This window comes from Pseudochaenichthys georgianus, chromosome 1 (genome assembly GCF_902827115.2).
Source record: "Pseudochaenichthys georgianus chromosome 1, fPseGeo1.2, whole genome shotgun sequence".
NCBI lineage: Eukaryota > Metazoa > Chordata > Actinopteri > Perciformes > Channichthyidae > Pseudochaenichthys > Pseudochaenichthys georgianus.
The window spans coordinates 40,789,663-40,815,946 of record NC_047503.1 but is presented as its reverse complement, the minus strand read 5'-3'; the positions used below and the strand labels follow the sequence as shown (position 1 = coordinate 40,815,946).

Genomic DNA, 26,284 nt, shown 5'->3' with positions numbered 1-26,284 from the left:
CTTGATCTGTATGCACACTTTGAAGAAGCACATTAGCAATGTAATTTGGATGTATTGATTTTAAATAAGCAGAAGTAGCCATTTGTCACGTTTAAGGAGCTGCTGGAGACAGGGACTTTTTTACGACTCTCACTTAAAGTTAAATGTAATCAGCATATTTAACAATTGTTACAGATATGCCCATGCACTTATTGTTTTCACTAAAGACCGACAGGAAAAGGCTGGTTACTGAAGGAATTGTACATGACATGTTTATAAAATGTGAAAACTGAAGTCAGGTAGAAAGTTGCTTTTTAGAAATAAAATCCTATTGATTGTAAATAAAGCATTAAATCCAGTATTAAAGTGGACTTTCTCTGAGACCTTCTCCTCTGTAGGACTCCCTCTGTTCTTCCTGCAGGGACTCAGTTGACAGAGCTTGTTTGTGTGCAGGGTCTGTACCCGGGCTCAGAGGAGGGCTGGCAGGTGTACAGCACGGCGTCTGATCCGGACGGCAGGTGTGTTTGCACGGTGGTCGCTCCGGCTCGAAACCTCTGCAAACGAGACCCTCGGAGTCGACAGCTACGCCTGCTCACTGAACAGGTGTGTGTTTGTGTTTGTCTCTCCTCTTTGAGTGCTTCCCTGCATGTTTCAGTGGTCAGCATTGTGATGCAGCACAGGGGAGAGTCAGCACACTGGAATCAAATATTCACTCGCCTGTCTCTTTGTTTTGACACACACACACACACACACACACACACACACACACACACACACACACACACACACACACACACACACACACACACACACACACACACACACACACACACGCGCACACACACATACCATGTATACATCACTTCAGGGGACATTACATTAACTTACATGCATTTCCTAGAGACTTATCCTAACCTTAACCATAACCAACACATGCCTAACCCTAACCCTTAACCTTAACCTTACCCTAACCCTAATCCTAAACCTAACCAAGTCTTCACCCTAAAATTAATGATCCCCCTTATGGGGACCTCCATTTTGTCCCCATAAGGGAGGCGAGTCCCCACACGTGACTATGTAAACAGATGTAGGTCCCCACAAGTATAGTAATGCTAGTCCACACACACACACACACACACACACACACACACACACACACACACACACACACACACACACACACACACACACACACACACACACACACACACACACACACACACACACACACTCGAGTTTCACTGACAGATGTATACTCCCTGATACATCAGTAGCTGTATCCTCTAAAGACTCCCAGTCATTCAACACGCCAAAAGAGTTTAATCTCAAAGGAAATACTGACAGATGGGAAAGAAACCATTTGTTCTACATTGCAGGCTGCAGCTCTGCATTTGTTTGCATGAATGTTAATATGTGCATAGAGCATGTTTATGTGAGGAGATGCATTCGGCTGCATTAGCACAGTCCTCTAAGTGTATCTGTGCTTCCTGAGAGAGAAATCAAAATGATTTGTGACAGAATTGATGAATTATTGAACACCGTCAGGCCAGCAAACATTTTCTAAAGCATGCACTTACTTTGCACATCAGGATATATGCGTCCTGTGTTCTTCTTAGTGTTCCAAGGCTCGCTAACAATAACTTAAAGAGGATCATTTTCATTCACGGCCGGTGCTGCATTCAGGGCTCTTTTCAGCATGAAAACAGATCAGCACTATCAGAAATAACTTCTCCTCGCTCCGTTCCTGTTGGAGGCTTCTGTATTTATGAATCTTAATTAGCTCAGTGTGTCTGGAAGTGACACCGAGATCCTGCTGAGGGTGTTAATGTGTGTGTATGAATGCATGTGTGTGTTTACGTGTCTCCGGCCTCCCAAGCATGTGTAACAGTGGGACATGTGTGGGTGGGTTTTTCCCTTAGTGTTTGTTTGTTTTCATATCACTTCAGGATATCTGGGTCATCTTGATAATGGATTTGTCAGGGTTTTTTGTTCACGCTTGTTTTTTTCCATCCAGTACCAAAAGAGATTTGAAGTATCTGGTAGCTTTTCAGGGTGCTTAATGAGAAGAGGCGTGGGAGTAGGCTTGTCACGCTAATTAATTTTGTTGGTGTTTGTGTGTGTGTGTGTGTGTGTGTGTGTGTGTGTGTGTGTGTGTTTCAATATGTTTCACACACACACACCTCCCGGAAATTATTGCGATAAACGATAATATTGTCGGCACCGTTGTAAGACCATTTTAGACCACTGCCATAATGATAATATATAATAATAATAATTCAAGTACATCCTTTCAAACAGAACTTTTTATTGAACATCCAACATTGCAAATGAAATGTGAAATAATATTCAAATATATAAATTATATATAATAAATAAAACAAATTAAATTATAAAAATTGTATTAAATCACACACAACCAAAACAATCAATTAAATAGACTCAGGCTGGAAAACAGAGCTCTCTCTCTATTGCTAGCTTTTGTTGCTATCCTTTTAAAACAAATGCGACACACCGCCCGGCTCAATCAAGTCCGTAGGTTCGCCTCGTTGATTTGGCTTAAATCCAAAATATTCCCACACCGGAGATGTGGTATTAGGTTTTGCAACCAATTGAATTTAACTTCAAATTCCCCTCGAGTAAGTCACACGTTGTCTCCTGCTTGTCTCTATATTATTAATTTGGCACCCGGAGTTTCCTGACTTGGCTGTGTGTGAGCCCCGCCCCTCACAGCGCGCCGGGCTAAAATTCTGGTCACATCCTTATGTAAACAAACACGCATGTAAACGGCAATTTATCGAGCTCAGACAAGTTATCGAGTCCAGTTTTATTTATCGTACGATAAGTCCATTTAGTCACGTCAGGCCTACGTGGGAGTGTGTTTGTTGTCTCTGGAGCAGGACAGAGTCTCGGTGAGAAGCTCATGTTTAAATGGATCCAGGTTCTTCAGAGAGAAACAGGATCTGTGTGACTTCGCATCATGTTTTGGAGTGAAGATGGTCTGAATATTAAGAGGTCAGCTTGGCTTGATTTGTTCATTCTTTTGTCATCTGCTGCCTTCACGTTGAAATTGAGATGGAAGGAATTTTGCCTGTGGTGCTCGCAGCTCCACAATATTTCATCAAAATCCAGAAGCAGCGTGTCTCCAGAATCAGATTACCATGAAATGTTGAACAGACATGTGTGCCTTTCTGTTTCCTCTTAAGGTTGACATTTGAAGTTCAAAGTGAATTATCTTGACAGACTATGGCTGTGCCGCATATTTGCGAAAAGTATTTACGTTCCCTGGTGGTAAAATGTTAAAACCTCAATTATCTTAAGTTAACATTTTGATATGTACAACGCTTTGTTTTATGACAAAAAATCTTGCTAAACTGATAACATTCCCATCCTCCTCAGCTGTCCTTTTTTGTTTAGTCCCTGATAACAAATGTTTGCATGTTAGCAGGCTAAACTAAGATGGTCAACACGTGCTAAACATCATCATGTTAGCATTCAGCTCTAAGCACTGCTGTTTTTAAAAACATCGTCACATGTGCTTGATAGTCGAAGAGGTTGATTAATTAATTACGGAAATACTGTCACCCTGTACTGTACTAAACAAGTCTCATAGCAATTTTCTCACTTAAAATATGTCTTACAGCTTTTCTGAGATGCACTCACAGAAGCTCCCTCTGGAGGGAACTTTGGGATTTACACCTTTGCAGACCATTTACACACACACAAACCTATAAAACACACTATAGGAAAGTGGAACAACCCTTTAAATATTCCATCTCCATCTCACAGCCATATTTAACAACAGGTGTTTGGGAACAACAAGCAGGTAGCAGGAATCAAGCAACTGCCAAAAGCAATCATAACCCTGTTCGGCAATCATTAATCATCTTGTCAACCCTGTGTGTGTTTTAGGTTCAGAACGTGAGTCAGTCCATGGAGGTGGTAGACCTGCGGACATCCAGAGACCAGCAGTATGTCCGAGACTCTGAGCCGCTGCTGAGAGGAGTGGACGGACGTTTACACACATATGTCTCCAACCCACGCACTCTGACGACTAAGGGCCTGCAGGTAGTAGACACACACGCACGCACGCACGCACACACACACACACACACACACACACACACACACACACACACACACACACACACACACACACACACACACACACACACACACACACACACAGTGTAAGACGGTCACCGTGGGGAACACATAACATTTGGTGTGAAAACATTGATTTCACGCATGCCAAGCTGAAGTTTTTTGCCGCACTCAGACACGCGAGCGTCTTCCATGAAGGGCACAAAATGTGTCTTGAAGCCGTCAATTCACTGGCTTGCTGTGCGCTGAGTAAAAGTGTCACACAGCTTTGTGCAGACGGTGCCAGCGAAACTGCAGCGTCACTGCACACATTAAGACACTGAGCTGTCCAAAAATGAAAGAAAAGAGAATCTGTCTGGAATGAATCTCACAATTAAATATTGATGATGACATTTACATAATATTTACACAACCAAAAGCAGAGAGAGTTCATGTACAACATTCAGCTCAATGTCTTTACATTTTCAGGAGAGAAGATAAGATTACCTGGCTAAGTGTTGCCTTTAAACAAGGGATATTTTGTGCACCTCCTAAATTAAGAGTTCTTATCTCATCAGTGTGTTTTCTCCCATGATGCCGCTGGCAGGCATCTGTGCCAACAACAATCCAGCAGGCAAGTGGAAGATTATCTCAAGAGTTATAGAGAATGAAAAGGCTGGTGGATCTAAGCAGCAAGTGATCCAAACAGTTAAATCAGCTGTGACATTGCTGCTTCAATCTTCGCAGTGTGGCAGTAAACTACTCCCAATGACACTCAACTAAAAGGTGGTAAAACCCTGTAAACCGTCTACTTCTGTGGGTGAGTTTGGCACTAAGGATTGATTTGGCATCTTGTCGCATTTGAATGTACAAAGTGGGCTACATTTCAGTCGTAGTAAGGACATTCTATACATAGAAGCAGGGGCGGTTCTAGGGGGGGTCAACATGGACCAGTGCCCCCGTAACACTGACCAGGGACACCCTTGTGGCCCCCCTCCAAAAAAAGGTTACAATATTACGATTTATTGGAACTAAATCAAATCAGAAACCCGGATGTACAGTGGAGATTAAACTGTTCATTACCTTCTATAAAAGCAAATACTGTTTATGTGTTTTAATTAAATTGTCACTTAAAGTTACTGAAACAAAGGACTGTAACTAAACCAATTACTGTATTTTACACAATTACTTTATACTGTCTTTGTCTTTTTAACCTGCTTTTATTGTGCCCCTCTCATGAAATAACTGGCCCCAGCCTGGCCCCCCCAGTGAAATGGGACTAGAACCGCCACTGCATAGAAGTAGTTCATTTTTAACCAAATTCAGACTGAATTCAACCTAGATATGTCTTTTGATGTGCACATTCCCAAAGAAAGGGATCTAAAGCTCTTTGATGAGTGTATAAACTACAATTCCCTTTATCATGGAGGGTCATGCGTTAGATTGCTTATTGGCCAGGAGCACTGACTTCCTGAAATCTCTGTTTTTTGCATAGAAACTCTTAAAATGTTTTGCTGAAATCACCTAATTATTTATCATGCATGCGCTTCCTGCCTTTCTGCAACATGTGCCTATTTCATGAAATGTCAAACTATTGTTTTTTAAATGCCAAACAGCAAACATAACATCAATTATTTATGAAGTCATTAGAAGCTCATTAGTCCAACATTGTAGAATAATATATTTAATAATTAAAAAAACATGAGGAGCTATACAAAACTAGCAGAGGCTCCATAGGAGGTCAGGAAACACACTCACACACTCATGTGTGTGTGGAGAAAATGGATGAAGCGTGTAGCGAGTGAAGACAAAGTGCACACAGGAGTCACGTTGGAAGTAAGGCAGTAAGACAGAAAATACATAAAGAAAGACAGCTTAATAACCACATACATTACATCTGGTTTTCTTGTAGTGAATCAAACACACACACACACACACACACACACACACACACACACACACACACACACACACACACACACACACACACACACACACACACACACACACACACACACACACACACACACACACACACACACACACACACACACACACACACACACCATGTATACATCACTTCAGGGGACATTACATTGACTTACATGCATTTCCTGGAGACTTATCCTAATCTTAACCATAACCAACACATGCCTAACCCTTACCCTAAACCTAATCCTAAACATAATCAAGTCTTCACCCTAAAATTAATGATCCCCCTCATGGGGACCTCCAATTTGTCCCCATAAGGGAAGCCAGTCCCCACACGTGACTATGTAAACAGATTTAGGTCCCCACAAGTATAGTAATGCTAGACCACACACACACACACAAACACACCCACCCACCCACCCACACACACACACACACACACACACACACACACACACACACACACACACACACACACACACACACACACACACACACACACACACACACACACACACACACACACACACACACACACACACACACACACACACACACACACACACACACTCTAATGCCTTTCGCCTTACTTCCACAAATGGAGAGCATTTCCGTCTTCCCATAATCCATTCTGCCTTTCATCTTTTTCCAGGCATCTTCTTAACAACATCACGGGGCTCTGGGGTCTGTTTTTAAAGTTTTCATGCAGTTATCTTATGTGTGTGTGTGTGTGTGTGTGTGTGTGTGTGTGTGTGTGTGTGTGTGTGTGTGTGTGTGTGTGTGTGTGTGTGTGTGTGTGTGTGTGTGTGTGTGTGTGTTGTGTGTGTGTGTGTGTGTGTGTGTGTGTGTGTGTGTGTGTGTGTGTGTGTGTGTGTGTGTGTTGCGTTGCTCCTTGGGAGTTCTCACAATCATAAGCTTTTGCCTTTGCACTGAGAGGAAGAACTGGTGAATATTTATGCAATGTGCAGCTAGCTACAGTAAGTTTATCAATAACTTAAGAGTATTTTTATCCCTCGGGAGGAACGGAACGAGGGAGACGGAGAAGTGGAGGTGAAACAGAGAGATTAGGACGGACTGATAGATGGAGAGCGTCTGGAAAATGGAGGAGAAAAGGAGAGGAAGTGGAGGGTAAGAGATAGCTTATTCCACATTACCATGTCCCCCCTGTGGGAGGGAGGGATGAGAGGAAGTCAAGTAAGAGGCGAGGTAAAGGTTACGCAGAGAGAGAGGGGAGATAAAAGAGTGGAACAGGAGAGGAGAGATTATAGAGATTAAGATGAAGGAGGACACATGGCAGGGGTGGCATTAGCCAGCTAAAGCGGTAACTATCTAACAGGCCATGACATTCTCTGCATTTTGTCAAGATTGATTGTAATACATATTAATGAGCTCTCAATTATATGCATATAATGAAGCCAATACCAGTCAGTGAGGAGTAAGTGGCCACATGTAAGGTTAACCACAGAATCCACACACTTTTCTCTTATGGCATGTAAGAATGCTGCGCAAAATGTTTTTTTAAGTGAAATGTATGTAGGTCCTGATTTGAAGATAGCAGGGAATAAAGTGTTTGACTGACTGCCAGGCTTGTTTCCTGGTTGTGGTGTTTGTGTTGCGGGGGTGTGACCTGTTTTTCTTCACACTTCTTTTAATCCTTCTCTTCCTCATATCAAATCCAACTTCTCTTGATACTCAGCAGACTGTGTTTTTTGGGGGTGGATTTGTAAATGAAAAGTGTTGAGACAGAGATAATAAAAAGCAGTTTGCTGCCACAGAGTCATACTCTGCATACGCCTAATATTGATCTTCCTTCAGGCTGATTGCAGTTCTCCTCTCTCCATCCACACTCGCCCTAATTTAGCAGGAGAAATTAAAAAGACTACATTGTCAGTAATCGAAAAAAAAGCTGTTTAAATGAGATGCAGAAAAATAGTCATCTCTCCACTTTCTCTTTCCACTTATTGCTGCTTATCCTCGCAGAGTAGCCCGCATGCACTTCTCCTCCAGCCACATCTTCCATCTCCTCCTGTGGGAACGCCAGGCTTTCCCATGCCAGATGGCATATGTCACCCCTCCAGCATTTTCTGGGGGCGCTTTCCATTTAGTTGACATGCCTCCTCGCTTCCCGCTCTCACATCTCTTCCTCACGCTAGCTCCTTCCAGCGGATATTGGAGAGAGAAATGTGAGGAAGAGGCACAAGGACAACGGCAATTACTCAACAAAGACAGCATCATATTTCTTTCAGATGTATTTTATTGGATTTCTTTTTTACAAAAACAACAAAACAACACCCTAACCATTTTCATAAAGTGAGCTGCATACAGAAATAATAACATGTATTATGGGAAGGAAAGTTAAAAGAGCAAGAGAGATGGAAACACCCCTATTTGGCTATTCTGCTTGGGAGCCCGAACCTTATCAATCAATTCAACTTTGTTTATATAGCATTTCTCAAACACAAAAGGTAACACATTGCTTCTCAAATAAAACAACTATTATCCAAAGTAAAAACAATGATAACCCTCCTACCCAGCTCCTGAGCAGAGCAACACATAACCTTTTATACAAAAATACTTAATACCAACAGAAATCAATTAAGAAAACAAATAAGAATAAATGCAATTCAATTAAAAGCCAAATTAAAGCGTATGTAGTTAAAAGTATTAACATGTTCTGCCGCCCCTCAGGTAACACGGCTCGATCCGTGTATGGAGTACCACATCTTTTCAAGATTAAAGCACAACATCAAGTCTAAAGGCAATGTAAAACGTGTGGATCGGAAAAGCTCCTGCCTTTTTGTTTGAATAACAAGCTTTGCTGGGAGAAAGGCGAGACTATAAAATGTATAAATGTTAAGAAATAATAAAGGTAAAAGGTACTAAACGGGTTTGGACATTCAAATCATTAGACGGGTCCTTTAAGTTTTACAAATGTTAAACACATGAAAGAAATCACGTCTTTTTTGTGCCATAGTTCTTCTGTTTAACAGTAAGTGTTAAATTAACATATTACAAACCTGTGGAACATGTGGCCTTTTTCACTGAAGCACATGAAGATGGCATTACATGAACATCTTTGAGAGAAAAAGCCTCTGTCTGCTGCTTCAATCATGATTATATTCTGTTGCAATCTCAATGTGCAATGGAGTATCAGCCTTAGAAATAGACTGTCACAGTCACAGTGCAGATTGATATGTTTTTACGACTGTATTTTTTTCCTGAATTAAATGTTTTCATTCCATTTAATTGAGGTGACGCTTTTATCCAAAACGACTTACAATAAGTGCCATAAACCCTAAAGATTCAAACTCAGAACATCAAGAAAAGTGCAGATATATTCGATGTACAGTATACAGTATATACTGTAAGGCAGACCTGAATCATCCAAAAATGCACTTTGAACTCCAAATTCGAAATAAAATACGAAAAAGAAAAAAAATAGGCCGATGAAGAAAAGGGAGAAAATGTTGCAAGAGATTTTTTAGTTTAGTTGATTAGTTTATTTAACAGGGCACAACACATCCATTGAGCCAGATTTGAGAAATATAACTGCTATAGCTGTGGTCCCTGGGAGGGGGGATACAAAACAGCACACTGCAATACAAGCATAACAGTACAAATAATTAAAAGCAAAGTTACATTTACAAGAAGCACAAATAAAATATATAATTCAAAATAGTCGTTGATGCAATATTTATTATTATGATTCTTCCATTATTCAGATTTAACACAACTAATCATCTTTATTGTAATGAATGATGTATAACAGAAGAGCTGCATTTGGTGCTTTCTAGTCACGTTTCCATGTCCAAGCTACAATATTTATATCATGCAGCAACATTAATTTTAGAGTAATGTCCCTCCGACGTCTCCTGTGGCGGGCCAGCCGACTTAAACAGATTCACATTGAAGAAGTGTTGCTACCTACTGTAGTAAATAAGTGTTCATATATAATACACCTGTGGTTCCTGTGAATGCCTCCTCTCTCCTCGCTGATAATTTCCAGGTGACACGCTGCAGGAGTGCAGACAGTAAAAGTATAATTAGTGTTTTGATCCACAGAGAGGTAGTGGCACTCGGAGGGCGTCCTCACTATAAACACGTTATCTGTGAAGGACGAGTGGCTTCACCCTGAGCCAGTTCACAGAAAGAGAGGCTGTTTTCTGACCAACCTTCTACTCATGTTCCAAGCTGACTTCCCAAGAGGACACAAACATACACATACATATTATTCAGCTGTAAATACAGAAAAATAAATAAGGGCAAATGCCCCTTCACTTTCCCCCATCCCACACCTCTTGCTTTTCAATCAGGAGAGACGGTTTTGATGTAAGAACACATATTTATTGCCAGGAATACAGAAATGAATGTAATGGTGTTTTGGCCATTAGACCCCGTTGTGCAGGAGTATCATTCGGGAGGGGGAGAACCGATCCGAAGAAACCCCCTGGGGTCTACACCCTGGTGGTGGTGAATAGATAGTTAGGTCCGGTCTGAAGGAGAGTGGCTCAGCTTGACCCTGGATTCAGAGGGACGGGAGGTGAAAAGGGGGGGAGGAGGGTTGTGTGCAGTCACCTGAAATGACAGCTGTCAGAGGGGAGAGCAGATTTAAAAGGTTTAGCGGATAGGCCATAGGCTTGTGGGAATAGAGCGAAGTGATTGGTTTAGCTGGGGATTGACGTCCCCGATCACTTATTGAGAGGAGAGAGAGTAGTAACATAGAAATAGTCAATTAAGAGTAAAGACGGTTCAACCTGGTTGAACTTCATTGAGCTTCATTTGACAAATATCCAATTTTTATATTTTGTAATGTTATTATAGTGTTCTTAAAATAGTTTTCTATCTCTGTTTTTTTATTTTTTTGTTTTACTTTTATGTATGTACCACGACACCAAGTCAAATTCCTAGTACGTATCAACCTACCTGGTAATACACTGTTTCTTATTCTGATATTGTAGATACTGTTTGTTCACATTAGTTCATCTAGCACACACATTTTAACATAACATTTGTGTCTGAGTTGCCAATGAAGGAGTTTCTCTCCCACACGCCCCCCCCATAATATGTCCTCTTTAAAGGAAGCTATACATTGATTTAATAGATTTCCATCTTGTGAGGAAAATATCAGATTTGCCCACATTAGGATGGACTTAATCTTCCCCCTTACTTATTTTTCTTGCTGTCTTTGATGCATCCACAGGAGTTAAAGGGCCAGATGTCCCAGCTCCGACCCCTCCTCTCTGTGGTAGAGCAGTACAGATTGGACCTGCAGACGCTGACCACCCTGCGGATGGAACTCTACAACCTGTCAATCATCATGACATCCATCCAGGAGGAGATTGGAGCGTACGACTATGAGGAGCTTCAGCAGAGGGTTTTACTGCTGGAGACCAGGCTCCACAGCTGCATGAACAAACTCGGTACGTGCAGTAAAAAATAGGGGTGCACAAAAAAATCGATTCACATAAGAATCGCGATTCTATCTCTGCCGATTCAGAAATTCCAAGAATCTATTCACATTGTTCAGTCTTGCCGCAAAGCTGTTTTAAAAAAAATTCTACGGCATGAGCTCCTTAATGTCCCGCTAACATGGCATTTGGATCGTGAATCGTTTTGAATCGCGAATTGATTGTGAATCGAATCGTGACCCCAATAAATCGAATCGTGAGATTTCCTGAATCGTGCACCCCTAGTAAAAAGAGTCAGAAATACTCCGTAATGCACAGAAAAGTATCACTTATTCTGCCTTAAAAATTATGGTTGTGTGTTGGTAAAACAGGTATGGTGAAATGTCTGGTATTTGAGTAGATTATACGCTGGACGATGAGTTTATTTTCCCAAGCAACACTCAGCCTTTTCAAATAGTTATATAATCCATTTCGGGGCTCTAGAGGGAGCTTTTTAAAAATTAAAAACGGCAGAAAACAGCGTTCTGATATCGGGCAGGGAAGTTTGAAATGTGTTAACAGGAAGGAGAACTCAGGCAATGCTTATTACCGTTCCTTTTTTTTTTCTGAACGTCCGCATTATTCATCAAACTTTTACCTCTTTCTCCAGTCATGTTTTTTCTCTCTTAGGATTTTTGGGTAAGGAAACACATTTCTTCCACAGTTTATAGTTGGGGCACGGCACATACATATTTTATTTGAATAGACTTTACTTTTATAAGTAAATTGAGTTGAGAATGGTGGCAGGTGATGGCTGCCTTCTAAACAAGCTGGCAAGGAGGCTTTCAAAGGGAAAATCACTCACTCCAGAGTAGAAAATATGAAAACACGAATGTTCTGCACTTTAATAATCTGAGCATTCCATTTTCTTACCGTTCAACAACTGTTTACATCTCTGCATATATATTTGTAATCCTATTTATACGCTTATGCATATATATAGTACATGTTATACATTCATATTGAAAGGGGACCTATCATGCAAAATGCACTTTTGTACGTCTTTTATACATGAATATGTGTCCCCGGTGTGTCGGGGAACTCACCAGGTGTCAGAAAACACAACCCTCTCTCTTTTCCTCCGTACCCAAATCTCTAAAAACGGGGCTGCAACGGAACTGATACAGATTTGAATTGTTCTGACGTCAGAAAAGGGGTGCTCCGCCTATCTGGGCAAATCTCCACCGATCAGGGGAATGAGAGACCGCTCGAAAGCGCTGGAGACGCTGTAGTACCAGGGTTGCCAACTCTCACGCTTTCACTCTCAATCTCACGCTCTCACGCGGCCCAAACTATTCTCACGCCAAAAACAAGATGAACCGGTGATCGTTTTTGGTTGGTTATTTACAACGTTGAGTTGACAGCTGCTCGAGCTGTCGATCCGCTCCTTCCCCGCACCCACCACTCTTAACAACGTTAACAGACAGCAGAGCAGTGCCAGCCGGTTGGCCAATCCCCGACCCGTATTGCGCATGCGCAGATCTAAGATCCAGTAGAAATGATAAAAAAGTTAAAGTCTGCTGCTTATTGTTCTACTAGGCCAAAATAGAGTCAAAGAGTGTATGAGAGTGAGTGTGTTAATTAATATATTTGGCAGTTTGGAGTAATTCTGTAGATTGTTTGTGTGTTTCACACACACACACACACCTCCCGGAAATGATTGCGATAAACGATAATATTGTCGGCACCGTTGTATGACCATTTCAGACCACTGACATAATGATAATATATAATAATAATTCAAGTACATCCTTTCAAACTGCTAGTCACATCCTCATGTAAATGTATCGAGTTCATTTTTATTTATCGTACAATAAATCAATTAATTGCTTATTGCGACAGGCACACAGTAAAACAGTGGAAACAAACATGTGTTTGACTTTCATTAGTGAATGAAACTGTGTGCCCTTTATAGTCTGTGTCCAATATTGTGTATTTGTATATATTGTATATATATTCTATATATATGCTAAGGTCCCGCTGCAGACACGACAGCAGTCATTTAGTGCGCATATGTGTAATTAATATCAAAATCTCACTCCAGCTAGGTGCCCAAAGTTGGCAACCCTGTGTAGTACATATGCCAGGCCTGTAAGTGGCGCTGTAGTCTGCCACAAAAGCAGAATCAGCCCTTGCAAAAACAGGGCTGGAAAAGAGTAAATAGGCTGTGTGCACAAGATGGCGTCTATCAACTTCCGGCGGCTGGGTGTGAGGCCGAGTACTTCCGGTTTGAGTACAGAGTTTTGACAGTTTGACAGTTTGTTATGTCACACCGAGAGCAAGAATGAGCGGATTTCGGGGTAAAGAAAAGCGATTGGCCTTCCAGCGTGTAAGAAAGTCGGCACTACATTGCTGTGTGCCCCTTTGGACAAATTCGTCCCGTTATCAGAATCAGAATACCTTTAGTCCCACAGAGGGGAAATTTGCAGCGTTGAAGCAGGAAAGAGCCACAGACAGCTTAGTGTTGCATATCTTACATGCGTTAAAAAGTACTAAGTTCTAATATAATAAACAATGTGCTAAAAAAAAGATAAAAAGTTACATAATTTTCAAAAATACAGATACAAAACAAATCAAATCTACAAATCAAATCCTGTAGCAGTTCTTAGGATTTAGCAGCCCGGTATATATTACAGTTATTAAAGATGGCATATGTATATAAAGTATATATTGCACATAAAGCACATAGTTTGACGGTATTTAACAGCAGCAAGTTACACAATGTTATAATCGGGAGATAAGTTTCCATTCATTTCGGCAAGCCTGGGCAACAACGATTAAAAGATGTATTGCTCCCAAACCAATTGTGTATTTCATTACAAAAAGCAGTTATACCATACTATGCTTACGTACTAATGAATGATGTCCTCAAAACAAACGCACACATAAATAACAAAAGGAAAATACATAATTTAATAAATCCACGATATGATAACATTTTACAGATTAATTTAATAAACTTTTACAAAACATAGGTTGATGTTATATCGGGGGGGAAAATACATATTTAAACATTTCAATTAGTCTGCATATTTAAGTAATGCTAGTTTATATAACAGATGAACAATATCCAGAAAGTAGATGCAAAAAATATATATAATGTGTGCATTTCCAACATATCCTCTGAAAGAGTGTTAGTTGTTGAGTTGAGTAGTGAGGCATCAGTTTTTTTCCCGTGGTGCGATGTCTGCTGAGAAGTCCTTGTATGCCTCGCTGACTTTGAGGACATCTGGGTCTGGCAGCTCCCCCCGCACGGCCTTGTAACGTGTACTCCTTTGAACATGTTTATATTATAATTAGGACTTTAAGAACAATTTTACACTCGGACAACAATCACAAAGTTGTAGCAGGCTACATACAATTACTTAGGACAATAGATATTACCTTACACCGTCAGCAACTGTAAACTGCTTTGGCTTAGTGGAAGTGAACACCATGTCACTCACTCTGCCTGGTTTCACACCCTATTAATTACACAAAATAATTGTCAAAATAATTGAAAAGGTCGTTGATGCAACAATAGATCAGCTCTTGGCACAAAGGAAATACTCATTACACCGTGGATTGGTTGTGAACACATACTGTACTTACCATGGTTCTGGGCTTGTGCCATCGCTGCTCTGTTTCAGTGCAGCTGAGGACAGGGGGGACAGCAGCTGAGGACAGGGGGACAGCAGCTGAGGACAGGGGGACAGCAGCCAGGTTGAGTGTGGAGTAGTGTGCGGTCTGGAACAGCAGTGCAACATTGTGGTTGCAGAGTGCTGTTCCAGCTACACAGGAATACACACACATACACAGAAGTTCTGCTGTTTGGAATACTGTAATTTAAGGACATTCAAAACAGATACACTTGTATAGCCTGTCTCAGCTCTCTCAATGTATTATCTTATATTATAACTACATAAAATAGTGACAGTAGAATGTTGAACAGCTTAACATAGAAGTAGGGTACAAAACCAGCACTTACCAAACACTGGCCAATACAAATAATTGGACCCTTCATGGATTATACTAACCATTCAGTAAAGAACAGCAGCCGTCACAACCAGTTTCTGGGGTTTCCATGAAAGCAGAGACGGTTTTCAACCTCTCATTAAGAATCTTTGATGAAAGCTAAGTTTGGGTTTAGCTAATGTATTTATCATTTTACACGAGGGTTACAAAACGAAAATAAATCTGTAGCCCCTTCATGCTACACACACATAGATAGCTACCAGTTGATGTGAGCAAATGTATTGTCACTATGTAATCTGTGGCAACACGTCAGCTAGCTGGGCTTATTTGAATCCTAAATCACAGGTTACCTACTCCTCCCACATCAAAACCCCAGAACATGAACCTGATTGAGGCTTTGAACCGATTAACACTTTTTATTTTTCTCCCTACTCTGAGATCGTGAGGCTTTTCATGCTTTCTCATGGACCTGTAACGGCTAGCCCTGATGCTCACTCTCCCTGAAGGTAGATCTTTGTTTGAAACTGTGGGGAATTGAATATCATTCATGTTATCCAAAAAAACGTAATAGTACATCATTAAAACGCTTTACACTGTATCAAGACTGTCAAAGTTAGCCAGTAACTACAGCTTTGTTTGTCACTTACCTTCATAATTGTCGATGTAGCTGGATATGTAGCTACATCTTGAACCCCTTTTCTCTGCACGCCCAGCCGCCGGAAGTTGATAGACGCCATCTTGTGCAACTAGCCCATAGAGCGAGACACGTTTTATATAGGTATGGCCCTACAATATATGTTTCAAATATAGCATGATAGGTCCACTTTAAATTAAATAATGTTTATTTTAAAAAGGGCATATTATGCTCATTTTCAGGTATTATTATTATTATTGGATTTAGTGTCTCTCCTGGGACATGTCTCCATGCTTTAATGCCCAAAATGTTAAGAATGGGTGAAGCAGGTAGGACTCAAATGCAGAATAACAAAAAGCGAGCTTTATTAAATAATAAAGCTGTGGCAAAAACAAGGCAGAATCCAAAATATCCAAACCAACAAGCAGCACAAGGAACACAGACCGTGGAGTAACATGGAGGGGAAACAATGAACCGACATGGAACACAGGGGAAGACTAGACTAAATACACAGAAGGGTAATCACAGAACAAGACACAGCTGGGCAGGGGAGGAGAAACACAAGGACAACAGGTGAACACAATCGGGTAATCAGGGAGGGAAACAGACAGAAAGCAGACAGGCAGGAAATGGGGGTGAACACTTAACACAATAAAACCCAAGGACAAGAAAAACACCAACACAGACAAAACTACAAACGTGACATAACATGAGAATCATGACAGAACCCCCCCCTCAAGGGACGGATCCCAGACGTCCCAAAAAAAGGTCCAGCAGGGTGGGTGGAGGGGGACCGGAGGGAGGACACATAACTAGGGCCAAGAAAGGGTGGGTGGAGGGGGTCTGGAGGACGGGTCTCGGGCGGACGGCCCGGGGGAAAGGCAGAGACCAAGGACGGGGTCTCGGGCGGAAGGCCCGGGAGCAAGGCAGAGACCAAGGACGGGGTCTCGGGCGGAAGGCCCGGGGGCAAGGCAGAGACCAAGGAGGGGGTCTCGGGTGGACGGCCTGGGGGCAAGGCAAAGTTCAAAAAGGGGCGAAGGCCACAGCGGGCAAACTCAGGGGGCCGAGCATGAGGGCAAAAGCAGCGGCAGGAAGAGTCAGGGGGCCGGGCCCGAGGACGAAGACTGCAGCTCTCAGGGGGCCGGGCTCGAGGGCGAAGACCAGACAGCTCCGGAGGCCGGGCAGGACCCGGTGTCGGCCGAACAGGAACCGGAGCCAGTGGGACAGGCTTCGGCAGGATCCCCCACGGAAGAGGACCAGGAGTTGGCAGGACCCCACGGCGAGACAGGTGATGGTGGGGCCTCCAACGGAACAGGACAAGGGGTTGGCAGGACCCCCGGCAGAAGAGTTGTCGGCGGGACCCCCAGAGGAACAGGACATAGGATTGGCAGGACCCCCGGCAGGAGAGCAGTCGGCGGGACCTCCAACGGCACAGGACATAGGGTTGGCAGGACCCCCGGCAGAAGAGTAGTTGGCAGGACCCCCGGCAGGAGAGTAGTCGGCAGGACCTCCAACGGGACAGGACAAGGAGCTGGCAGGACCCCCGGCAGAAGAGCAGTCGGCGGGGCCTCCAACGGCACAGGACAAAGGGTTGGCAGGACCCCCGGCAGGAGAGCAGTCGGTGGGACCTCCAACGAGATGGGACAAGGAGCTAGCAGGACCCCCGGCAGGAGAGCAGACGGCGGGACCTCCAACGGGACAGACATACGATTGGCAGGACCCCCGGCAGAGGAGTAGTCGACGGGGCCTCCAACGGGACAGGACATGGAGTTGGCAGGACCCCCAGCGGAACCTCCAACGGACCAGGACATTGGGTAGGGACTTGAGACGTGACTCGAGAGGGGAACTAGAGACGGAACTCCAGAGGGGACTAGAGGAGAGACTAGAGGAGGGAACTCGAGAGGGGACTTGAGAGGGGACTCGAGGAGGGACTAGAGCAGGGAGTAGAGCAGGGACTAAAGGAGGGAACTAGAGGAGGGAGTAGAGATGGGACTAGGGAATTGACTAGAGGCGGGACTTGAGTAGGGACTAGAGATGGAACTTGAGAGGTGACTGGAGAGGGGACTCGAGAGGGAACTGGAGATGGGACTAGAGAAGGGACTAGGGAAGGGACTTGAGTAGGGACTAGAGAAGTGACTAGAGGTGGGACTGGAGAAGGGACTATGACAGCTGGGACCAGGACTGGGGCCGGAACCATGGTTGCTGAGGCCGGAACCGGGGCCGGAACCATGGTTGCTGAGGCCGGAACCAGGGCCGGAACCATGGCCGCTGGGACCGGCCCTGGAGCCGGAGCCGCTGGAGTACGGGCTGGAATCCTGGCCTTGCATCTTCCAGAGACCTTTTGGAGGCTCCGTGGACCTCCAAACGCCAGACGGGTTCCTGAGAAAAGGTCTGAGGTTGGAACTGGAGCCGCTGGAACCGGAACAGAGGCCTGGACCATGGCTGTGTGGGCCAGGTAATCGAGCAAGGAAACATAGCTCTGCGGGCCGGTACTGGTGCATGGATCCATGGCTGTGGAAACTGAAGCCGGGATCATGGCTGTTGGAGCACGGGCTGGAATCCTGGCCCTGCGTCTCCTAGAGGCTTTTTGGAGACTCTGTGGACCTTCAACAGGACAGTAGTCGGATCCCAGGAAAGGGTTATAAGCTTGTGACAATTCTTCAGGGCTACTTGTAAAGGTTTGTAGCCACTCAGGCAACAAGCTCCTGAGCCAGGGCTTGCGAGCAACCTCCCGGCGTGCCTCCTTCAAAGCAGCCTCTTTACCCCGTCTAGATGAGGCGTTCTTCCAGGTGTAAAAAATGTACTCCAGAGAATACCCAAGACATTCCGCCTGTGGGGCCAAAACATTAAAATCTGCTGAGTCCAAATGTGGTCGGTTCATTCTGTTACGAATGGGTGAAGCAGGTAGGACTCAAATGCAGAATAACGAAAAGCGAGCTTTATTAAATAATAAAGCTGTGGCAAAAACAAGGCAGAATCCAAAATATCCAAACCAACAAGCAGCACAAGGAACACAGACCGTGGAATGACATGGAGGGGAAACAATGAACCGACATGGAACACAGGGGAAGACTAAATACACAGAAGGGTAATCACAGAACAAGACACAGCTGGGCAGGGGAGGAGAAACACAAGGACAACAGGTGAACACAATCGGGTAATCAGGGAGGGAAACAGACAGAAAGCAGACAGGCAGGAAATGGGGGTGAACACTTTACACAATAAAACAGGAAACCCAAAGACAAGAAAAACACCAACACAGACAAAACTACAAACGTGACATAACATGAGAATCATGACACAAACAGCTCTTTCTTTTTCTAATACTGCCTGTGCTGCAGCACCTCTTTTCACCCTCTGTCTGAAACCAGAGCCCAGTCTGCTCTGATTGGTTAGCTGACTGGCTCTGTTGTGATTGGTCAACCGCTTAGAGATGTCCCGCCCCTTACCTATCGTGTACAATGTGTTGGAGGGACAGTAGATAGACGCACAAGTGTTACAAAGTGATGTCATCATGTTCTGGAAGTAAACAAAAGAGACCAACGGAGGCTTTTCAGGCAGCGGGGGAGTGTGTGGGAGAGAAACTCCCTCTGAACTTTGGGATTTTAGCCTTTGCAGACCATTAACATGCACAAAATCTGTATAGCACACTACAGGAAATGGAAAACCCCCAAAAAGAATCAAAGGGCCGCTTTCACGTATATTCAGCATTTGTTAACTGAATATATAAAACCCGATGTTTTTGGATCTTATTGTCTGTTATGTGGATCCTTTATTAACAGGTTGTGGTCGACTAACTGCAGTTAGTATCCCAATCACCGTGAGAGCCTCGGGGTCCCGCTTCGGCTCCTGGATGACTGACGCCATGATTCCCAGCTCTGACAGCAGGGTAGGTCCTCAGTGTCTGTGTCTGTGTGTGTGTGTGTGTGTGTGTGTGTGTGTGTGTGTGTGTGTGTGTGTGTGTGTGTGTGTGTGTGTGTGTGTGTGTGTGTGTGTGTGTGTGTGTGTGTGTGTGTGTGTGTGTGTGTGTGTGTGTGTGTGTGTGTGTGTGTGTGTGTGTGTGTGTGGTTGATTCACTACAAGAAAACCAGATGTAATGTATGTGGTTATTAAGCTGTCTTTCTTTATGTGTTTTCTGTATTACTGCCTTACTTCCAACGTGTCTCCTGTGTGCACTTTGTCTTCACTCGCTACAAGCTTCACCCATTTTCTCCACACACACACACACACACACACACACACACACACACGCACGCACACACACACACACACACACACACGCACGCACGCACGCACACACACACACACACACACACACACACACACACACACACACACACACACACACACACACACACACACTCTGTGCAGCCGGTGAGTATTAAGCTAGTTGTCAAGGCGACTGTCTCCCAGTTGCCAGGTGTGATTTATATCGCCGTGGTGACCCTTGCCTGTTCCCTATTAGAGCTTCTCCCTTGTGATGCAATGGAGCTGTCCGCGGCGGCAGCTTCCCAGTTACTGCCTTCTGTTTCCCAGTTACTCGTGACACTTTTACTGTAATGGGTTGGGGCTCCTTCCTGCTCCCAGTTTCTCTTTGCATATTTGTCCCTATAGGAAACTGAATGAGAAAAGTAAAGCTCTTTTTGAACATTAAAGTATGTAAACATGTCACAGAGGCACAAAAATGAACCTGAAAATGAGCATAACAGGGCCTTTAAAGACACATCTAGTAAATGTTCTTTCTTTTATTGCAAATGAGTCGGGGAAACTATAAAAAAGCTTGAATCACTTTCATCTTGCTTTTCTTCGAGCTAAAAAGGTCGGCCGTCGATAGATGTCGATAGACAGACATGTTATTTTAAATCTGCTGTTCCTTGCCAAAACGTATTTCCTTAAGGCCAAGTAAATGTGTTTGATACTTCCTCTTCCTCCTAAAACTTTTGAAGAGCAGTTTTTTTTAATTCAATTTCAAATCTGCATTGTTTAAAACATTTATGTATTTTTGCATTGATCCTAGAATGTCTACCTTTGTTACGACAACTTGAAATATATTGACTATCGATACCACAGAGAGCGCAAAAAAGTGTATCCATACTGCAGAAAAGTATTGTAAGCGTTTCAAATATTTTAAGTCAATATGATCCAAAAGGTATATTCATCTCAAGCTAGAATGGTTTTAAGGAAAAATGGATATATCTTTGGAATGAGTTAGTTCCTATGAAAGTTGCTCAATGCACACATAAGCAGAAACGCACTCTGCAATGAGCGAAACGTTTTAATTTCCGATAACAGATTTTCTCCCTCGACAAATACAGATATAATCCAAACAGTGATGACTGTGAGCACTTCTAGCTTCTTAAACTTCTTACACCAGCAGGTGATGTTTGATATTTCATGAGGTCATGATTGTGAGGTATTCTGGCAACAAAAAAAAGAATCGGGCAAAGAAATACAGTTTTAAATAAATATATTTTAAGAATAGGATAATTGATAAAGTCATTAAACATTACATTGATTTGGTGTGACAACCTCTATCTGATCAGTTAAAGCTGTGGAAAACTAGAAATATACACACACACACACACACACACACACACACACACACACACACACACACACACACACACACACACACACACACACACACACACACACACACACACACACACACACACACACACACACACACACACACACACACACCATGTATAGATCACTTCAGGGGACATTGACTTACATGCATTTCCTGGAGACTTATCCTAACCTTAACCATAACCAACACATGCCTAACCCTTAACCTTACCCTAATCCTAAACCTAAACCTAACCAAGTCTTCACCCTAAAATTAATGATCCCCCTCATGGGGACCTCCAATTTGTCCCCATAAGGGAAGCCAGTCCCCACACGTGACTATGTAAACAGATTTAGGTCCCCACAAGTATAGTAATGCTAGACCACACACACACACACACACACACACACACACACACACACACACACACACACACACACACACACACACACACACACACACACACACACACACACACACACACACACACACACCCACACACACACACACACACACACACACACACACACACACACACACACACACACACACACACACACACACACACACACTGTAAGTCAAGTCATTCTCATACATCCTTTGGTATCCATGACTACAGTATCTGCACTGGGTCCCAGTTTGGCATTTATGAATTCTTCATTAGCTCATCAGTGTGTGAATGTGTGTGAGTGTGTGTGCACGCATTGTACTTCACACTCACACGCATGCACACACCTGTCGCTGTATTTGAGAACAGCTGCTGAGGTGTGGATATGCACTGATCTGTCAAGATGTCTCTGCTGGGGAGGGAGGAAGATGAAGAGAGAGAGAGAGAGAGAGAGAGAGACACGCAGGAGAGATCAGGACCTTTGGGAGGTGAGAAGCCGGGGCGGCAGACAGGAAAATGAAAGAGGGGGTGGACAGAAAGAAGAATAAACGAAGAGAGAGGGGGAAGATGGGGGAAGGTTGATCAAAAGAGCAATAGTCGGGACAGACGAGATGTTATGAAAGACGCATGGGAGGGAGAGGAAGAACAGGTTATCGTAGGCATTAAAGATCGGTTTGTTTTCTTATGGTCATTGGTTGCTGTTATGCTTCTTGTTCTTCTCTAGACTGATCATGAATCAATCCCTTCCTATATTAACTTTACCGTAACAGATAAAGGCAATTCAAAGTTCTTCCTCTGTTTAAATTAAGCATGACGATGTATAATGCAAGGATTAAAACGTACATTACATGGATATTATGTTTAAACGTGTGCATACTTTCCCATTTCCATGTTTAACTTGCTAACGCGCTACGTGTTTGGTTAGCAGGTACGGTAGCATTGCAACGGCCCAGAACACTTCCATTCGGAGAAACCTGCTGCAGTTTCAAAAATGATACAAATATAAAAAGACAAAAGTGCCAAAACACACAAGCAAATAGGGAAATATTCACCGCCTTGAGAAAACACGTGTAGCATTTAATAAAACAAAACGCTGCAAGAAGAAGCTCGAGTTGGATGAAGTGTTTATTCATTTGAATGTGTTTTGGCCTCTTTTTATGTTTACATGGTTTATGAAACGGCAGCGCGTAGCTCTCGGTGTAAGTGTTTTGGGCCGCTATAATGCCTTTGCACCTGTCAGCCACCGTACCTGCTAACCAATCACGCGGCTTGACGCACAGATCGGCACAGCGAATTGTTGAGATTTGGCAGGAGTGTGCGTTGGCTCCTCATAACTTCAGTGTGACAAAGTAATCTAGCAGGATTGGACGTTTTCATTTGAAAATCCAACAAAGTGTGCTGCCATTTTATGGAGGCTGTGGCTCAGTGGAATACTGCGCTGAACTTTGAATTAGGGGATAGCAAGTTCGAGTCCCACTGCAGTCAGCCCAAAATGGCTCCTGTGAGGATTGTCCACAGTACTGGATGTATGTTAGTCGCTTTGGATAAAAGCGTCTAAACAAGTAACATGTAATGTAATGTCGCAAGGCAAGTTTATTTATATAGCACTGTTCAACACAGGGTAATTCAAAGTGTTTTACAAAAATAAAAGACATTAAGAAAATGGCATTTAAAGGTGGGGTAGGTAAGTTTCAGAAACCGGCTCGAGATACACTTTTTGTTATATTCCATGGAATGCTCTGAACATCCCGATAGCAATGAATATCTGAAGTGCTTTGACAAAAAATCCATAAAAAAATGTCATCTGTAGAAGCCGTAGTACTGTAAAAAGTACAACCTACCTGCCTGTCAGCCTTCAATCGGGGCACAAACTTACCTCGTGCCCTCATTGGTCATGTGCGCGTTCGTGTGTGTTGGAGGAGGGGCTCTGTGAGGAAGTGGCAGATTTTCTCCGGTTGTGTATTTTCAAATTCTAGCGATCTCGAGCCGGTTTCTCAAACTTACCTACCCCACCTTTAAAAACAGTCACTTTAAAAAAAAAGAACCAATCATATCGCACCGAGACATGATAACACCGGGACTACTACGACTATTAGAAACTCTCCCTGCCTGCCAGTAGCTTTGCCGATACCTGTGTTGATAGGTAATAGAGTAAGAGCGGTGAATCAGCTTGGAAACAGGAAGCGTTCAAACATTTGTGTGCATTTATCAAATTTAGCAGTGATTCCACAGATTGTCACGAAAAATCGGACTGATAGTGTGTTTAACAAACTTAAACTAGCTTTATTAAATGTCAGGTCTTGGAACACACCATTTTAAGGCCGTATGATGTTCTTAAACTGCTAAGAAGGTATAAGCATTTTTCTATATTCATGCAACAATGGTTAGCTATGGTCACATGTATGCACTTGAGAACATGAGGGGGAAGGAAGGAAAGGGGGGAAATAAAACTAAGCTGCGACTTCAAGAAACGGGAAAGAAATCCTTTTCACTTTCTAGCACGCACCGTTCGTTGTACAATCATCATCTGGGAATTGTTTATTCAAATGCGAGACGATTACAGCTGCCAGACTAAACAAAAGGGCTCCAGTTCTTTTGAAACATTATTTTAAAGGGAAATAAAAGCAGCTTCATCAGGTGAGCTGGTGAAGCACGGGGGAAGAGATTGGTTTGAACACAAATGATTTAGAGAAGGGAGAGAGCAATCAGTCTGCCTCATTGTCAAACCTCCGGCTAAGGCTCATTGAAACACTGTGTCCACGAAGGCTCTCAGAATCACTGCAATCAGTCGCCTTTGTCGGAAAGTCTCCAATTCAATGTGCATTTTAAATATTGCGACTCCAAATTAAGTGCGATTCAAAACATGGTGGTGCCACGGCAGGAGAGATTTGATCTTCTTTGACACACACAAGAAAAAGGAAAAATCCTCTTCATCGGCTCCCTGTTTTCTACCTATGTACTTTCCTCTGTTTGCAGAGGAAATAACGAGCGTCTTTTATTACCGACAATGCTCTCTTACCAGCTCGCTCTGATCTTTTCTTTCATCTCTTTCACCTCTTGAGTAATTAATCCACCGTGCTGTCGACACACAATTTCCCTGCCATCTTGTTTCTCCCCCCTCCAGTCTTCCAGTTCTCAGTTTCCTTCTCCGGAGATCCTTGACGGGGGAAAGAGAGTTCCATATTGCACATTTTATAAGCTCCAGCAAACAAGTGTTAGCTGATTAATGTTGACTCCATATGGCTTGATAACTGTCTAATTTGTAGTAAATATTGACTTGATGCCTAAAGAATGCGGCTATAGCGGCAGGTCCCCGGATCTTTCTTTGTTACGGCCAAGCTAACATAGGACGTTCACTGTTCTGAGTGAGTCAGGAGCCCAAGATACGATTGTATAGACATATTCTCTACAGTTAAAAACATTCAAAATATACCTAGTACACAAGCATGTGATAACAACATTTTGTAAGCTGTGTTGCTGCTTTAGGAAGTCCAAAAAGAACAGAACCGCGCCCCTCCTTCCGTTAATTTGAACAATTATCATAAGCAAGGCAAGTTTATTTATATAGCACCTTTCAACGCAGGGCAATTCAAAGTGCTTTACAAAAAATGAAAGACATTAAGAAAATGGCATTTAAAATCAGTTATTCAAAAGCAAAGATAATAAAAGAAACATTACAAGAATAAAGTACATGGATAAAAGTTACAGTGCAGTTTAAGATGTGAATAGTTCAATTAAAAGCAGCGACAAAAAAAAGTCTTCAGCCTGGATTTAAAAGTAGTCAGAGTTGCAGCGGACCTGCAGGTTTCTGGGAGTTTGTTCCAGATGTTTGGAGCATAATAACTGAACGCTGCTTCTCCATGTTTAGTTCTGACTCTGGGGACAGAAAGCTGACCAGTCCCTGAAGACCTGAGAGATCTGGATGGTTCATCATTTAGCAGGAGTCAGAAATGTATTTTGGGCCTAAACCATTCAGTGCTTTATAAACCAGCAGCAGTATTTTGAAATCTATTCTTTGACACACAGGAAGCCAGTGTAAAGACTTCAGAACAGGAGTGATGTGATCCACTTTCTTAGTGTCAGTGAGGACTCGAGCAGCGGCGTTCTGAATCAGCTGCAGCTTCCTGATAGATGTTGTAGTGAGACCTGTGAAGACACCATTGCAGTAGTCCAGTCTACTGAAGATAAAAGCATGGACACGTCTTTCCAAATCCTGCTGCGACATTAGTCTTTTAATCCTAGATATATTCTTTAGGTGATAGTAGGCTGATTTAGTAACTGTTTTAATGTGACTGTTG

At 43.0% G+C, this 26,284-nt stretch overlaps 1 protein-coding gene across 1 annotated transcript in view; it reads left to right on the top strand.

Moving 5' to 3' along the window:
* The window catches only part of LOC117452966 (noelin-2-like), a 31,652-nt gene extending 5,737 nt beyond the window's left edge, over positions 1-25,915 (top strand). The window contains exons 2-6 of the mRNA XM_034091794.2: positions 433-582; positions 3,889-4,044; positions 11,192-11,411; positions 19,809-19,915; positions 25,855-25,915. Of these exons, the coding sequence (XP_033947685.2) occupies positions 433-582; positions 3,889-4,044; positions 11,192-11,411; positions 19,809-19,915; positions 25,855-25,860 (639 nt within the window). The 3' untranslated portion in view covers positions 25,861-25,915. The remainder of the gene's footprint in view (positions 1-432; positions 583-3,888; positions 4,045-11,191; positions 11,412-19,808; positions 19,916-25,854) is intronic.
* Positions 25,916-26,284: the final 369 nt, after the last annotated feature.